At 36.7% G+C, this 18,096-nt stretch overlaps 2 protein-coding genes across 2 annotated transcripts; one reads left to right on the plus strand and one right to left on the minus strand.

Annotated features, from left to right (window-relative positions):
* Window positions 1-3,371: 3,371 nt before the first annotated feature.
* Window positions 3,372-7,344, minus strand: LOC135672237 (wall-associated receptor kinase 3-like). Its single transcript, XM_065180696.1, has 3 exons — window positions 6,516-7,344; window positions 5,595-6,071; window positions 3,372-4,462 (listed from the first exon to the last, which is right to left on the minus strand). Exons 1-3 carry the CDS (start codon window positions 7,342-7,344, stop codon window positions 3,372-3,374), a joined length of 2,397 nt encoding a protein of 798 aa, XP_065036768.1.
* Window positions 7,345-15,918: 8,574 nt separating this feature from the next.
* Window positions 15,919-18,063, plus strand: LOC135672659 (receptor-like protein EIX1). Its single transcript, XM_065181159.1, has 2 exons — window positions 15,919-17,648; window positions 17,930-18,063. Exons 1-2 carry the CDS (start codon window positions 15,962-15,964, stop codon window positions 17,965-17,967), a joined length of 1,725 nt encoding a protein of 574 aa, XP_065037231.1. The 5' UTR covers window positions 15,919-15,961; the 3' UTR covers window positions 17,968-18,063.
* Window positions 18,064-18,096: the final 33 nt, after the last annotated feature.

Genomic DNA, 18,096 nt, shown 5'->3' on the forward strand with positions numbered 1-18,096 from the left:
TATTTCTTCCTCCAAACTAAAATTCCGACATCTTTCTTGAGTTTCTCGTTATCTAAATTTATAGATTGCTACGTGGAAAGTGTGACACTTGGATTCTGCAGATGACCACTCCGATTCTTCATGATTGTTACCAGTCCAATTATCACTTCTCTGCTTTTTGATCATTCTCAACCTATGCAATTTAAACTCTTTAACTCCTTTCATCGTGCGACTATAGTTTCCTTTTACTTGTAAACATGTCCCTTTAAGTCTAACAACATCATCAAACTCTTCTTTTGTCCTTTTTTTCATCATCCTAGCCGATTCTAAAATGATTAATATATCTTTAATTTTTACATGATTTTATTATAATAAATTATCAAAATTAAAGATTTTTTTAATAGGTTCAATTTCGAATGTAACTTTTGCATGGTTTAAAATTAATTATCAAAATTAAATTACATATTTCTGGCCATGATTGTATAAAACTATGTGGTCATGATTAATATTTTTTAAAATTTTTACATGATTTTACTGTAATAAATTATCAGAATTAAATATTATTTTAATAGGTTCGATTTCAAATGTAACTTTCACATGATTACCATTTACTAAATGAACTCAAAATTCTACAGAATCATAGGATATGATTCTAAAATATTTAGTAACATTTTCTTATTTATAAAAAAATTATGATAAATAATTATTACAAATAAAAAAATTTGAATAGCATATGCGATCAAATCATTTTAGTAACAGTTTGAGGATAATTTCATTCAAGTAAAAGGAATGAAAGTTTTTTTTGCAAAAACTTTCATTTTTTTTCCAGTAAAAGTGTCCTAAAATAAAAAGTGAACATGGGGGCGTCATATAATAAAAAAACCAAAAATGAAAGTTTTTTTTTCCAGTAAAATGTCCTAAAATATTTAGATATATGAATATTTCTACTAAAAATTATTAGTAAAATTATTAGTTGCATATAATAAATCAATATTTATTACTTGCAATTAATAAAAGCATATAAATAGGCTTAATTATTTATAATCATCATTTTTCTGAATATTTTTTATTTTTATAAAAATTCTTAATTTACATCCACATTTAATAAGGATCCGAAAGAAAAACACTGGCCTCGGTGATTTCAGGCTGGGAAAACTGAAAGTTCTAACCCAAGTGGAAGGTGACATTAGCTATAGTCGTCTCTACCCAAAAAACCTCTTGAGATTTCTTTGAGAAGACATGGCGTTGATTTTATGATAGTGCTTTGTGATGGTGTGTCTTGATGATTCCTGCCACAGTCTCTTCATCCTCCAATAAGGGTTGATAGAGATGTACACCGTGGAAATAACTCCTACTCGAAAATTTTCCACCTACAATTTCCAACTATATACGTCGGGCATTTCTCGTGGCCATGATAATTTACAAAGACATAAATCATGAAAGCAACGCCATATATACCCACTTTGAAATATCAAACACATTGATCGAGTGATTTTGATCTATCTGAGTATGGGTCAAGTAAACGATGATAATTTGAAGTATTTTTTTGTTTTTTTAATTTTTGATGAAGAAAATGATAACTATATAAAATGATACCGTGGGCACTGATAAATTTACAAGTCCAAATCGTACAATAAGTTTTTAGTGCATGTTATGTAATATTTGTCTATACAAAAAATAATAGATTATGTTAGGCAACGTATGGTATATTCATTATATGTTTGGACATGCTATATCGCCATTAATAATTATTAGTAGAACATGAATTCAAAGGAAAAAATAATCAAATAAAATCATATAATAGGATTTTTTAGATTATTTGTTTTTCGAAAGAATTAAATTATAGTTGATAATTTCTTCTTATTTTATTAGATATTAGTTTCTAAGTCATGATACAGCATTATCATCATCATGTCTAAGCCATCAATTCGCTCATCCTATCTCCATTGTGAAAACTAATTAGTTAGTGTGCTAAAAATAAAAACCCTTGAGGGTAAGGGAGATCTAGTTGACTTATGAGCGTTTTCATACTTCTCAATCAATGTGGAATTAAATGGTCTTATCAATTTTTAAATAAAATGATTATAAATGTAGTACCTTACTTATCTTTTATGAACAAAAAATCGTTTTTACGAAGCTAGTCAGAGAAAGAAAAAGTCGGAGAGGAGTTTTCTAAGAATGGAATAGTTATTTTTATTTGGGAAAATTCTTTAAAAAACTCATATTTTTTTCAAAATTCTAAGCTACCACTCTTTTCCTAAAAAATTCTCATAGAATATATATATTTTTTTAAATAATGATATTGTCCTTCTTGATCATTATCTTCACTCAACACTATCGCATATCAACCTTGCCTCCCGTTTTCTCTTCCTCTATTATTGTTGTTATCTTTGTCATCCTCACCCTTGCCATTGTGACGATAGATGAAGGAGTATCCCGTACACCCTTGTCATCATCATCCTTTTTTTGTCGTAAGAATGATATCTTTAATTTGAAAGGATAATGATACCTTTAATTATAATTAAGATATTTCAAGAAGTCCATAAGATTGGGACAGTTAGTCTATAAGAAAACGTGTATGGTCCATTTGTGATCTATCTTGTTTTTAACTTCATATATAAATAACCATGGATTTATAAAGTAAATTAGAATGAGACGAATTGGCAAGTCAATGATACTAGTGCGAGTATGGTTAACAATAACGTTCAATATATATATATATATATATATATATATATATATATATATATATATATATATATATATATATATATAAATATAAATAGAGAGAGAGAGAGTATGGGTTATCGGTCATGGATCAGACCATAGAGTGACATGAGAGACCGAAATGATCTCATGGCATCAACTAATTCAAGAAGATGTAAATCCAAACACGACGGACCTGACGGACCTGAGTCATATACAAACGATTTCAGAAACATTACCATAAAACATGAACCGACGACGATCATAAAACCAGAGAAGGAATGAGTTGTACACAAGTGATTTGATCATATTAAAGGCTAGTTCTCTGAACATTACAATACAAGTAAAGTACAGACACATACCTACTAATTCTACATGCCATTCCCACCAACTCGATCATATATGTGATAGAGCCATAAGATGGAAACTGTTTTAGGAACAAGTTTGGAACATAACATTACCCATATGACCATTACATACGATCCTCAAGCAGAAGGAAGCTTATTCAGTGGCATTCAAGCAGTCAATAATGATTTGGACATCGAATACAAACTCACCGTGGGTGATGATGCGACCACATAAATTCTTTCTCTAAGGTATAATTCCTGGATGTACCTAGATTTGCTTGGTCGACGACTTCAGAGAAGGCATAAGGTGACTCTCTCGGCGTATGCTCGGAATATTCGTCATCTTTGACCAAACAATATCCTATTTTTTTCAGTCTGACTTCTCAAGTTCTGCAATTTATATTCCACCTCTTTCATCGTAGGACGTTTAGCCCCTTTCAATCTTAAACATATTTCTACCAATCCAATCATGTCGATGAGCTCTTCTTCGGTCGCTTCTTTCATAACAAGATCATCTATAAGATCAAAGGGGCGATTCGCTCTCACCGTTTGAAGAAAATGCATCGATAGATTCAGTCTGTCTTCATATTCGGTGGAGAAAATTGGCTTTTTACCTGTTAAAAGTTCTAGAAGAATGACTCCGAAGCTATAAACATCGCTTTTCTCTGTCAACTGACTGGTCTGATAGTACTCCGGGTCAAGGTATCCAAAGGTGCCTTGTACAGCAGTGAGTAAATGAGTTTGGTCGAGTGGAATAAGTCTTGAGGATCCAAAATCTGATATTTTGGCAGTTAAATGATCATCTAAGAGAACATTTGATGATTTGACATCTCTATGAAATATCGAAATTGAAGCAGCCGAGTGTAAATAAGCGAGCGCTCCGGCAGCCTCAACAGCAATCCTCAGGCGATCATCCCATGATAATATAGAGTTACCATCTGGAATATGGAGATGATCTAAAAGAGTCCCATACGAGATAAACTCATAGATCAACAAGGGAACTTCAGTTTCCAAGCAACACCCGAAAAGCTTAACAATATTCCTGTGATTAATCTGAGAAAGAACTGCAACCTCATTGATGAACTGGTCTATCTCACTTTGTTTCACATATTTAGATTTTTTGACGGCGACTACACGTTGATCTGACAAAATTCCTTTGTAAACCGTTCCATGTCCGCCGCGGCCGAGCACTCGAGTCTCATCAAAATTATTAGTTGCCTTCTCCATCTCTTCCAGAGAAAATATCTTTGTTCTCTCACTAATATCTTCACTAGACGAGATTAACTGTTGTAGCAGTAAACCATGGTTCTGATGGAAGTATTTTTCTCTAGTTTTCTTTTGTTTTCTTTTTTTCCATTTCCTTCTCAGGATGAGGAGACTCGAACATAAGAGTAATAGGCCTATGCCGCTGCTGACACCAATGATGACACCTGGATAACATCAATCATTAATTTAGCTGCATAAAAACACTCCTTCAATTTTATTTTCTACGAAATACGTTGATAAAGGATTGTCGATGACCTCAATGTCTTCCTTTCGATTTCCATTATTCGATTATGCAGTTTTACGTATCTTGTCTACAAAATAATGCACCTTTTGCATCTTTACAAGTAAATTAGTCACAAGGCCTTACCTAACAGAAGAGTATGCGTTTTGTTGTTAGGAATGCAGGGTGCGCGTCTTGGATCACCATATGTGCCCGCCGCGCAAGTGCAAGTATATCCGCCATCCGTATTAGTACAAATCCCATAGCAAAGATATTTCTCGGGAGAGCTGCACTCATTGATGTCTAGACAAGCCATTAAAGACAAAAAGGAATTATAATTTGCTCATCAAATTACAATAAACAAAAAATTGATAGTAATGAATGACGACAAACAAGTAATTGATTTGATTCTGTGTTCAGTAGCTAACCCCATATCTGTTCCTATTGACTATAATTATCTGTTTGTTCTTATTTACTAATTTTATTATACACTAACTCTGTCCAACTACAGTAGAGTTTTGAGTTTTTTTTATTAAAGAGATGATACTAATGAATATTTATTTGTTGAATATAGGTATATCCAAAGAGTGAGTATCCTATATTGCGAGGCAGTTGCAGTAAACAAAAATTTACAAATCACTATCCAAAATATAGTCAAGATGATTCATGTAGAGATCGACTTGAAGATTTTAGTGTGGATTCTATACAAGACTATATACATTCATTCGACAATACATAATTTAATTGAAAATTTTTGACATGTACTTAGTGTTTTGATTTCTTTCTTATGTCTTGTATATAGAAATATGGAAATAGATATACCAACTAGCTAGCTTCTTATGCCCATTTCTAGATAATTGGTCTTCTAGATTTTTCACAACCTGTGCAGCAGTTCATGATGATCCTCTCAGTTAAAGTGCATAAAATGTTAGTTGTATAATTATTTTTTTAATTATGAGCACATGACCCTATACTTTGTATGCAAGAACTTATACTCGTCGATTTAATGCATAAACAGATTATACAGTGGCATGGCTAGTGTGCATCATATTAAATTGAAGAAAAGAGTGGAGCACCTGTGCATCCATTAGGCACGTAAGGATTTCCTTGGTAACCTTGCGAGCATTTGCAACGGTATCCCACAAACTTGCCATCGTCGTTAGTAATTGTTGTGTCGATACATGAGCTGTGAGCGTAGACACATGCGAAGGTGGTCATGTTCTTCTTAGCATCCTCGCAAGGCTGGAACTCGATCACCCAATTAACGATGACCTGCCCATTAAAAAAGACGAAAGGTCTGGTGCTATTGCCAATGTAGCTGAAACTGCCTTTTTCCTCGAGTTCCAATTGGCCTTCCTCCAGCGATATATTATTCACTATGTAAAGGTAATCTAAAATGAGGGTGGGAGGATTGGATGTGGTGTTGCATGTCAGAGCAAATGAGTCGTCCCTATAACAGTCCTTCTCCAGCCCAAATGGAAACAAGACGTCAATACTCCCGCATTTAGTAACACAGCCGTTTGCAGCAGCAGCAGCAGGTGTAAAAGATTTATCTGTTAATATGATCAAAGTGGTCAGCAGCAGAATTCGGAATCAGATTAATGTGTTTTTTTTCCGGAGTCAAAATATACATCAATTATATTTGACGCTTAAAAGTATATTCCGTCATTGCTTAAAAAATCTATGGTTACCTAATTAAAATATTTATCAATTAGATTTGGCAAAGTCAAACACTAATTTTCCATCACAAATACAAAAGGAATTTAACATAGCATCACAAATATTTGGCATCCTTGAGTTTCTAGAGATCAGCAGGAACATAACATAACAGAGAAGCATGATTCTACATCACTTTGATCTGATCCAGTTAATTTTACGAACTCATTTAAAGAGAGATAGAGGAGGAAAATTACCTTGACAGCCGTTAAGTATATAGGGATTGCCTCGATAACTTGTGGAACATCGACACAAATATCCAATGCTATAGTATAACGTACGAGAAATGGCATCATGGCAAAGACTATTTTGACTGACGCAAGCGTATGTATTTGTATTCTTGGCCTCTTCACATGAAAGATGATCATTCATGTACCACGCCAAGGTGACCTCCACATTCCTTCTACTTCCGTTTAATACTCCTTCGAGATCATCATCTATATCATCGAACATAATGACCTTGATGCTGGAGGTATTCACCAAGTGTAACTCGGTTTGATAGATTCGAGTTAGCTGAATTTCTAAGGCAGTTGCATTCGTAAAAGATAGATCCAATGAGCAATATCTATTGTTAATGTCGGACCACAGTGAATTTAGACTCGAATCATTGGCAGCGCAGATACTAAGACAGGTGCTAATGGTTTTATTGGTGGTAAGATCCACTAGCTTGGCCATGGCGCTACAACCTATAACGTAAACTTCGGTATATGTCAATCCTTGAGAAGAATGAGGTGCCGTCTGTTCCATCAAGTCAAAAGAGTAAGGCCAATTCTTCAGATCAATTAGTGAGGTGCGGTTAAACTCATCGCCGACAGTTGGTGATTTAATATATATGAACCCCTGGTTCACATAAATTCTCGTTACCTCGATGGTGCCATCACCCAGGAAAAGCCTGGGAGCGCTGCTGGAATGGTTTCTGCAGGTAAGATTAAAGCCTGTCCGGAAACAGCCATCGCCGATGCCGAAAGGATACTCGAAGCTGATATTCCCACAACTTTTCGGGCAGAAAAGAAGGAGGGGAAAAGTTGTGTTTGTTGATCTACTTTCTCTTCTTATTGAACCCGTTGATGTGGATGCCAGCAGAAAGAGTAAAATCTTGAGCAACCCCATCCCTCCTCCTCTTCCCTCTCCAAATCCGACCATTTTCCTCTACCACCTGCCACATACGAGTTGCATTAGTTAAACGTTATTGTCAACGGTTAGAAAACTAATAATGATGTCCTTAAGTCAATCTGATCAATCTTAGCATATACTAGGTCAGATATTAATTCAATATAAAAAATGTAAGCTTTTAAATTGTGAGCTAAATTTATTATATGTAACTCGATCATTTCAATCATCAAGATATAAATCTATCAATCCATCTCTTTATCTCATATATATATATATATATATATATATATATATATATATATATATATATATATATATATATATTTCAACACAAACTTATACTAACCTTTTTATTGGCGGAGGTGATGGGCAAATTAGATTGCGCCAGAATGAAAATTTTCATGAGATACTATTAGAGATGAGTAAGCAATAGAGAAAAATCATTCATATAGTTTTAAGTCGAATTATTTGGATCTTTGTGTTATTCTTCGTATAAATAGAAAGAGCAAGACGCTTACACCGGCGCTATCGACGGAAGGAGCTCCCTGTTGGGTCCAACTCATATGTGGGCTTGTATAATTGGGCTTATTGAGCCCAAATCAATAATTGAAGACAAAAATAAAAAAAGAGAGAGAGAGATAGGGTTTGGTGGCGTGCAGCGTGCGTGTGTGTGTGCACAGTAAACGTGGGAGTGCCCATGCAACAAACGACGGCGCACACAGAGAAAAGAAGAGAGAGAAAGTAAAATTTTAGAGTTTTCTGCTTGACTATCGGTGGCAAAACATTCTTAGTTTTGGCCCAAATTTTATGTGGAGAATTCTTACCGTAAACTCTACAATCCTAACGGTGTTGATCTACAGTTTACCATCTTTAAGGTACTTTCCTACTATATCCACTTTGTGAGACCTAAAATTCCCTTACGAGATCTATGATCTTGATGTTATTGTCATCCTCTGATTATTCTAGAGAAGATCGATTGTAAACTTGTTATCATTACTATTGATAGTGGAAGTTTGAGGTGGACTACGGTCCCGTGGTTTTTCCCATATTGGGTTTTCCACGTTAAAAAAATTTAGTCTCACTGTGTGATTGATTTTTGCTCTATTGTTTATGCTCTACTGGTTGATATTTTCATTTGGATATCAAGTTGGTATTTTGATGAGGAACCCATTTTGATACACAAAGAGGGAAAAGAATATTCCGCTTTAATAGGTTTTTCCCAACAGGTCTCAGAACATTAGGTTATTTGGTGCTAGTTTTTTCTTGTGTGATTGAAATGGAGCAGTCATATGGTATGATTAAATTGAACTCATCAAATTATTCCACTTGGAGGCGTCTGATGGAATATTTGCTTTATTGCAAAGATTTGTATAAGCCCATCAAAGTTAAAGATAAATATTCTACTATGGACGATGAAGAATGAGAAGTTCAACATAGAAAAACTATTGCCTATATTAGAAGATGGATGGATATAAACTTGCATGAGAATATTTCATATGAAACCAGAGCTGATGTTGTTTGGCAAAGGTTAGAAAATCTCTTTACGAAAAAGACTATGGGAAATAGAATTTCTCTCGTCAAAAGGCTCGTAAATTTGAAGTATAAAGGTAGTGGTAACATTGTTGAGCACATAAGCCTATTTCAAAGTCTTGCAAACAAATTGGTTGCTATGAAAATGAATATAGATGATGAGATGCAAGGATTATTACTTCTCAGCTCTTTACCAGAAAGTTGGAAAACGTATGTGGTGACTATTTACAACTCCACGTCAAATGGAACTCTAACTATAGATATGGTTAAAGACAGTTTGCTAAATGAAGATGTAAGAAGGAAAGAACAGGGTGAATATTCTTCTGGGGCATTTGTTACTGAAAAACAAGAAAGACGTGGAAGAAGTCATAGCAGAAATCCACATGGTTATAGAGGAAGATTCAAGTCTAGAAGAGATATCAAATGTTTTCACTGTAACAGGCCAGGTCACATGAAGAAAGAGTGTAGGTTTTGGAAGCGAGAACAGAATGAAATGAAGAAAAATGAGAAAGAGACAAATACAGTTGCTGCTGAAGGTAATATCACTATTGTTTGTGATGAAGGTTGTGTTAGTCTTGTAGCTCAGGACAGTAATTGGATAATTGACTCTGGTGCTTCATTTCATGTTACTTCTCATGGTGATTTCTTTAGATCTTACATTGCTGGTGATTTTGGTAATGTCAGAATTGGAAACAATGGTACATCTAAGATTGTGGGTATTGGAGATATTTGCTTAGAGACTAGTATTGTGAGCAAATTGATACTCAAATATGTAAGATATGTTCCAGATATTCGTCTTAACTTAATATCTACAGGTAAACTTGATGACGAGGGCTTTGCACACTATTTTGGTGAAAACAAATGGAAACTCACTAAAGGTTCTCTGATTATGGCAAGAGGAAAGAAACTTAACTCATTTTATGTCATGGAAGCTAAGCTACGTAAAGGAGAGATTAATGTAATTCAAAAAGGCGAAAGTATAGATCTTTGGCATAAGAAGCTTGGTCATATCAGCGAGAATGGACTTCAAACTCTTGCTAGAAAGCAGTTCTTACCAGAGTTGCAAGGTACATCTCTTAAATCTTGTGATCATTGCTTAGTTGGAAAAACACATAGAGTTGCATTTCAGATATATCCATCATCTAGAAGATCAGATGTTATTGATTTAGTTCATATTGATGTTTGTACTATGCAACCTAGAACTCTTGGATGTGCTCTTTATTTTGTTACTTTTATTGATAACCATTCTAGAAAAGTGTGAGCTTTTGCTTTGAAATCTAAAGACCAGGTACTCAATGTTTTCAAAGAGTTTCATGTCAGTGTTGAAAGAGAAACTGATAGAAAGCTAAAGTGTATCCGATCAGATAATGGTGGTGAGTACAGGGGTCCTTTTGAGAATTATTGCAGGTTCTATGGTATCAGGCTTAGAAAACAGTTCCTAAAACTCCTCAACAGAACGGTGTGACAGAAAGGATGAATAGAACCATTGAAGAAAGGATTAGGTGTATGCTTTCTCACGCTAAGTTACCAAAGTCATTTTGGGGGGAGGCTATGAGAACTAATGTTGATCTGATAAATCTTTCTCCATCAGTTGCTCTGAAAGGTGATGTTCCAGAGAGAGTATGGAGAGGAAAATATATATCTTATAATCACTTAAGAGTCTTTGGGTGTAAATCATTTGTTTATATTCCTAAAGATGAGAGGTCCAAACTTGATAGTAAAGCAAAAGCATATATCTTCTTGGGATATGGTCATGAAGAGTTTGGGTACAGATTATGGGATCCAGTGAACAAGAAGATTATTAGAAGCAGAAATGTTATGTTTCTCGAAGACCAATTGTTTGATGATGGTGATAATATTGAGAAGCAAGAAACCTATGTTTATATTCCTTGGAGTCTGGGTCCAGTTCCTTCACTTGTAGTTCATGATGATCATGGGGGAGATGAACAAGAAGATTATGGTGAGAATACCAGTGATGATACACCTACAGTTGATGATGCTGAACCAACTAAACAAGTACCTCCACCACTAGTTGAGATTCTATTAAGAAGATCCATTAGAGAGCGACAACCATCTACGAGATATCCTCCACATGAGTATATTATGCTTACTGACGGGGGAGAGCCAGAAACTTACCAAGAAGCTATTCTACATGAGAATAAGAATGAGTGGGTTAAAGCCATGCAAGAAGAGATGAGATCCTTGCTTGAGAACCACACCTATGACTTGGTAAAGTTGCCTAAAGAGAAGAAAGCTCTCAAGAATAAGTGGGTTTATAAATTGAAGACCGAAAACAATAGCTCACAACAAAGATACAAGGCACGACTAGTTGTGAAAGGATTCAGTCAGAAGAAAGGTATTGACTTTGAAGAAATATTTTCTCCAGTTGTGAAAATATCCTCTATTCGAGTTGTTCTTAGTTTAGCTGCCCGTTTGAATTTAGAAGTTGAGCAACTTGATGTAAAAACAGCATTTCTTCATGGTGATTTGGAAGAAGAAATTTACATGGAGCAACCAGAAGGTTTCAAAGTCAAGGAAAAAGAAAATCTAGTGTGTAAGCTTAAGAAAAGCTTATATGGACTCAAATAGACACTTAGACAGTGGTACAAGAAGTTTGATTCTTTTATGATGAGCCAAGGGTATGATAGAACCACATCTGATCATTGTGTGTTTATGAAGAAATTTTCAAATGATGATTTTATTGTTTTACTGCTATATGTGGATGATATGCTGATTGTTGGTCATGATGTTGAAAAAATTGGAAAGCTTAAAAGAGAGCTAAGTAAGGTTTTTGCCATGAAAGACTTGGGATCGGTGAAACAAATACTTGGCATGAAGATTCTTCGTGATAGGAAGAAAAGGAAGATTTGGTTATATCAAGAGATTTACATTGAAAAGGTTCTTGAAAGATTCAACATGAGTAAAGCCAAAGCAGTTTGTTCTCCACTTGTAGGTCATTTCAAGCTTAATTCGAAACAATGTCCTACAAGCGAGAAAGAAAAAGAAGAAATGTCCAGAGTGCCCTACTCATCTGCAGTAGGTAGTTTGATGTATGCTATGGTTTGTACTAGGCCAGATATAGCTTATGCAGTTGAAGTTGTCAGTCGATTTCTCTCTAATCCTGGAAAGGAACATTGGGCAGCAGTGAAATAGATATTAAGATATCTAAGAGGTACTTTCAGGTTGTGTTTATGTTTTGGCAGTGATGAACCTGTGTTAGAAGGTTACACAGATGCAGACATGGCAGATGATACTAATTCTAGGAAATCCACTTCGGGATTCTTGATGACATTTGTAGGAGTAGCAGTCTTAGCAGTCTAAGTTACAGAAGTGTGTTGCTCTATCAACCACAGAAGCAGAATACATAGCAATTACTGAAGCCTGCAATGAAGCTTTCTACAGGAATTGAGCTTGAAACAGGAAGGATATACTGTTTACTGTGATAGTCAGAGCGTCATTCACCTCTCCAAGAATTCAACATACCATTCTAGATCCAAGCATATTGATGTGAGATATCACTGGATTCGTGATGTGCTTGAGTTGAAAGAATTACAATTGGAAAAAGTGCATACCAGTGAGAATGATTCAGATATGTTGATAAAGTCTTTGCCTAAGGAGAAGCTTGAAGCATGTAGGCAAAGAGCGGGCTTGGTACAGTCCACCATATGAGCTGGAGGGGGAGAATTGTTGGATCCAGCCCATATGTGGGCTTGGACAATTGGGCTTATTGAGCCCAAATCAATAATTGAAGGCAGAAATTAAAAAGAGAGAAAGATAGGGTTTGGTGGCGTGCAACGTGTGTGTATGTGTGCACAGTGAACATGGGAGTGCGCTTCAGCGTTTTCTGATTGATGATCGGTGACAAAACGTTCTCAATTTTGGCCCAAATTTGATGTGGAGAATCTTTGCAGTAAATTCTACGATCCTAACGGTGTTGGTCTATAGTTTACCCTCTCTAAGGTACTTTCCTACTATATCCATTTTGTGAGACCTAAAATTCTTTTGTGATGAGATCTATGATGTTGATGTTATTGTGATCCTCTGATTATTCTAGAGAATACCGATCGTAAACCGGTTATCATTACTATTGATAGTGGAAGTTTAAGGTGGACTACGATCCCGTGATTTTTCTCATATTTGGGGTTTTTTTCATATTGGGTTTTTCACGTTAAAAAGATTTGGTCTGACTGTGTGATTAATTTTTGCTCTATTGTTTATATTGTACTGGTTAATATTTTTATTTGGATATAAGTTGATATTTTGATGAGAAACCCATTTTGAAAAAAGAATATTCCGGTTTTTCCCAACACTCCAGAGATAACAAGAAGACAGTCAGTGATGCCTTCTCCTAGAGGGACGAACTTGCCTAATTATAGAGAGAAATTGGTTGCAGATATAGGCAACCTCTTCCAGTGGAAAACTGGAGCTATCCTACTCAACAGTCAATCACGTTGACGAAGACTTATGACTTTTAGCTTGGAGTAGTGATTTACTCCTTGAACTCGTCAGAATTGATCCATCGGGCAGGCTTGATGATGATGCTACACTTTTCTATATGCTATCAAATCGGTATTAATACACGAATATATAATATCATAGACATTGACGCTAACCCTTTGACAAACTTTTAACTCGGATTGTCGTATACTGCATGCAACCATCATTTTAATGCGTCAATCGCTTTGACATAATTAGTTTCATGAGAATCTGCATCAAAACTAAGATCAAGGATCACAAGTTGGCTCTGCTGTGCAACTAATACTTCATTAACTAATGCGCTATCTGTCAGAAAACGAGATCAGGAAGAGCTACAGATCGGTTGGTTGACAAGAAGACTTGGAAAATTTAGCGTTCTGAAGTCTTGAGAGCTGTTCCATCAGGCATTAAAAAAGATGCTACGAGTTTTTCAATGCCGTTGAACCGGATGTGTCGACTCCCGAAGAAATAATTATTGCACTGGATTATTAATGAGAAATAGATTGGGAAATGGAATTATATTGCAGTCAACGAAATACACCCGACATTGTTCGCTATCGGAGCAAACCAAAACTTGTCTTTAGGGATGGAAAAAGTTAGTGTACTCCTCCTCCTAGAGTATACTATGATCATGAAGATTAAAGGATGAATGTAAATTTTTTCATGTATTTGTGGATGGAAACAGTGTTATTAATTGGTTGGCGACTTGGAAGATGAACGGATAAGAGAAAGAAAGTTAGAAGAAAGACGGGTAGGCGGTGAACCGAAGTCTTCCTTCTCGTTTCACACAAGAAGAAAGACTAATCATATTCATTTTCTAGAAACATTTATTGTCAAACTTCAATTAATTTCCAAGGCAAAAATATTCATTACTTATGAGCAGTTGACTTGTTGAAGACAAATTCACAAGATGGTAAACCTAATAATAAGCAGAAGAAAAAAAAAGATAATTGATCAAATATATGCGATAGTAAAAATCTAAATTTTTTGTTCGATACCTCAAGTCTTATTATAAATCATGCAACTTGAGGTTAATATATAGATAAATACCAAGTAATAATCCTCTTTGAATTTATCTCCGAGAAAAATAGGGTCAGATCTTATCCTCTTAATCAATAAAAAATCACGATTAAACTTTTTTTTTTATCAAAGTTTAAGTTATCAAATTAGATGGAACGCGAAGTCTTGAACAATCGAATCACTGGCAATCTACTGATCTTCATCTTCCACAAACTATAATTGCATAGTTTTGTAAACCTTCATTTTGTTGAAAATATAATAGTGAATTGATGTTTATTTCCTTGGAAAAGTCTAATCACGTGGCCATCCTTAAGTATACTTTACTTATTTGATTTTCTTTTTTCCACAAGAGTCTACGGTATAAATTTCTAAGTCATCTAACGTGATACATCATCATGTCTAATCCATCAATTCGCTCATCCTATCTCCATGTCTATAAGAAAACACGTTTAGTCCATTTTTTTCTTATTGTGTTGGTTGACAGAGACGCAGCGCCCGATGATCCACCCGGAAGTCCATGGTTATGACTTTCACGGACAATTCTCACATGGTTAGCTGCTGGTTGACCGACTCGACGACTCCCACAACCCTCCTCACACTTTTATGACTTTCACGGACAATTCGTCCAACATATGTGGTTTAGAAACTCAACAAGAATCCAACAATCTGCCACTCCAAGAGTTTCTACGTCAAACGTGTCTCTCGGCTCAGCTGTGATGTCACGTGACCCCACCTCATTGGAACGTATGTTCGATGGCTGAGGGGGTATGTGGACCAACACAAACTCGTCCTGTAAATTTGGATCTCTTATTGGTTCCCTTTCATGGATCAGATTGTAGTTCCAAGGATGAGCGTGTAGTACATATTTGGAAATCCAATCCACCGACCAATTACCAATGCTTTGTTTGTATCATAAAAATTTTGGATGAATATTATAAAATATGTAACCTAACCGTATCGAAGTGACAGGATCGGATGGTGTTGTAAAGAACGATGAACTCCATCGAATGGTGGTGGGGCTTTGGCCACATGAATGCACTAATTAAGCATCTCCTAACATGAACATCAACATACACGACACTATATGTTCATCGAGGATAGCTTACTGATGACATTATTTCTTCCTCCAAACTAAAATTCCGAAATCTTTCTTGAGTTGCTCGTTATCCAAATTTATAGATTGCTTTGTAGAAAGTGTGACTTGGATTCTGCAGAAGACACTCCGAATCTTCATGATTGTTACCAGTCCAATTATCACTTCTCTGCTTTTTGATCATTCTCAACCTATCCAATTTAAGAGACGGATAAGCCTCCTCTGTACTAAAATTCCAATTAGTTCGGGACATTTCGATGTTGGATGACTTTGACCGGCAACTCATTAATTATCAGTCTGGTCAATCTGTAAATAATTCTCCCTTCCTAATCAGCCATTAACGTAACCACCACGTAGGTATGTGTGGCCGGGCTAGAGAAAATTCTCAACTATGTATATATATATATATATATATATATATATAGAGGGAGAGAGAGAGAGAGAAAGGAACAGAGCTGCCTCCGTCTCAACGAAAAAGAAAACGGGGCACTTGCCATGGGTGAGAGATCCCCTCTTCTTGTCATCATGTTCTCTCTTGCTCTACTGACCATTAAGCTTGAGATTTCTCATGGTTCCACCTATATCCGTTGCCGAGAGAGAGAGCGGAAAGCCCTGATCGACTTCAAGCTCGGACTCCGTGATCCTTCCCATCGTCTCTCTTCCTGGGTCGGGGAGGATTGTTGTACCTGGGAAGGCGTCGACTGCAGCAACATCACTGGCCACGTTACCAAGCTCGACCTTCGGAATCAACACAACGAGGACATAGTTGACTGCTCTGACGATAATACGTTTGACATTTTTGCGCTACATACCGGATGCAAATGGGCACTGCGTGGTGACCTGAGCCCATCGTTGCTTTCTCTGCGGCGCCTTCATCACTTGGATATCAGCGGCAACTATTTTAAGCGTAACCACATCCCTGAGTTATTGGGATCCTTGACGAGACTAACGTATCTAAATCTCTCAAATGCAGGCTTCGTGGGTAGAGTACCCGATCAGCTGGGGAATCTCTCTGCCTTGCTCTACCTCGACCTTTCTTATGACGGAGATGATTTCTCTCGAAACTTGTTCATCGAAAACCCTGAATGGATCTCTCGGCTCGCTTCACTTCGGCGTCTGAATTTGAATTCAGTCTATTTTAGAAGTGCGTCCAACTGGTTACGAGCATTGAACGCCCTCCCTCATGTTCGAGAAGTTGAATTGTCTGGCTGCTACTTGGGAACCTTACCTCGTTCGCTTCCTTATGTCAACTTCACATCTCTCACCAGACTTGATCTTGGATATAACGGTTTCAACTCTAGCATACCAGATTGGTTGCTTAATATTACTAGTCTCCAGTACCTTTACCTTGGTTACAATTCTCTCTCGGTCTTCCTTCCTGCCATTGCCAAGCTGACATCTCTCAGGGCACTCGACTTGTCCGAAAATTTGTTCCACAGGGGCTTTATACCGAGAACTCTGTCCGACCTCTGCAAGCTCCAAAGCCTCCGACTAAGTGGCACGTTTATCAACGATTCGCTAGTCAATTTGGAAGTGGCTTTTTCTGGATGTCTTAAGTTCAGCTTGGAGGAATTGGACCTTGGCTCCACTCGGCTTGGAGGTTCCATGCGAGCAGATTGGTTGGGAAACATGAAGAATCTCAAATATCTTGATCTTTCTGAGAATTCGCTCCATGGTTCAGTGCCTGATTCTCTTGTCAACCTGTCATTGCTGCAATGTTTGGATCTCAGTAACAACAATTTGAATGGGTCGATTCCCGAAGGCCTCGGACAACTGAAAAGCCTTGTCTATTTGTTTCTCTCCGGTAACTCATTGAACTTGTCTGAAGTCCACTTGGCTAATCTATCAAGTTTAAAGTATTTGTATATTTCTGACAACACGTCGTTCCTGATGGAAAGCCATGATTGGACTCCTCCTTTTCAACTTATATCACTGGGAATGGCTTTCTGCCAAGTAGCACCGAGGCCTCATTTTCCAGTATGGCTCCAAACACAGAAAGATCTTTATACGTTAGACTTGAGGACAACAGGAATCAAAGAGACGATCCCTAATTGGCTTCCTTCCGGTCTCAGGCTTTTATTCCTCTCCAATAATGAGATTACCGGCGAGGTGCCACAGTATTTGCCGAATCTAATAGCTATGGAGCTCTCAAATAATTCCTTCTCCGGCCGTCTCCCTCCAGGTATCTCAAACACGATGCCAAACTTGCGCTTACTTGACTTATCCAGGAATAATCTGAGTGGCACAGTCCCACTCTCTATTTGTCGAATTAAGTATTTGGAGATACTTGGACTCTTCCAAAATAACCTCTCAGGAGAGCTTCCCAGTTGTTGGAAGAGTTCTTCAGTTCTACGAGTGCTAGATGCATCAAACAATAAATTACAAGGAGGAATTCCTGATTCCCTCTGCAATTTGCAGCGGCTGCAATTACTACACCTGAGCCACAATAGTTTATCTGGGCAGGTCCCTTTTTGTTTAAGAAGATGTACGAGCTTGATTAACCTTGATCTAGAAGACAACAAATTGATCGGAAGTATACCGGATTGGAGCAAAGAAAGCCTCCTGAAGCTGAAGGCACTCAGCTTAAGCTCTAATGCCTTCAATGGTAGCATTCCTCAATTTTCTCATCT

The sequence above is a fragment of the Musa acuminata genome, chromosome BXJ1-4 (assembly GCF_036884655.1).
Source record: "Musa acuminata AAA Group cultivar baxijiao chromosome BXJ1-4, Cavendish_Baxijiao_AAA, whole genome shotgun sequence".
NCBI classification, from domain to species: domain Eukaryota; kingdom Viridiplantae; phylum Streptophyta; class Magnoliopsida; order Zingiberales; family Musaceae; genus Musa; species Musa acuminata.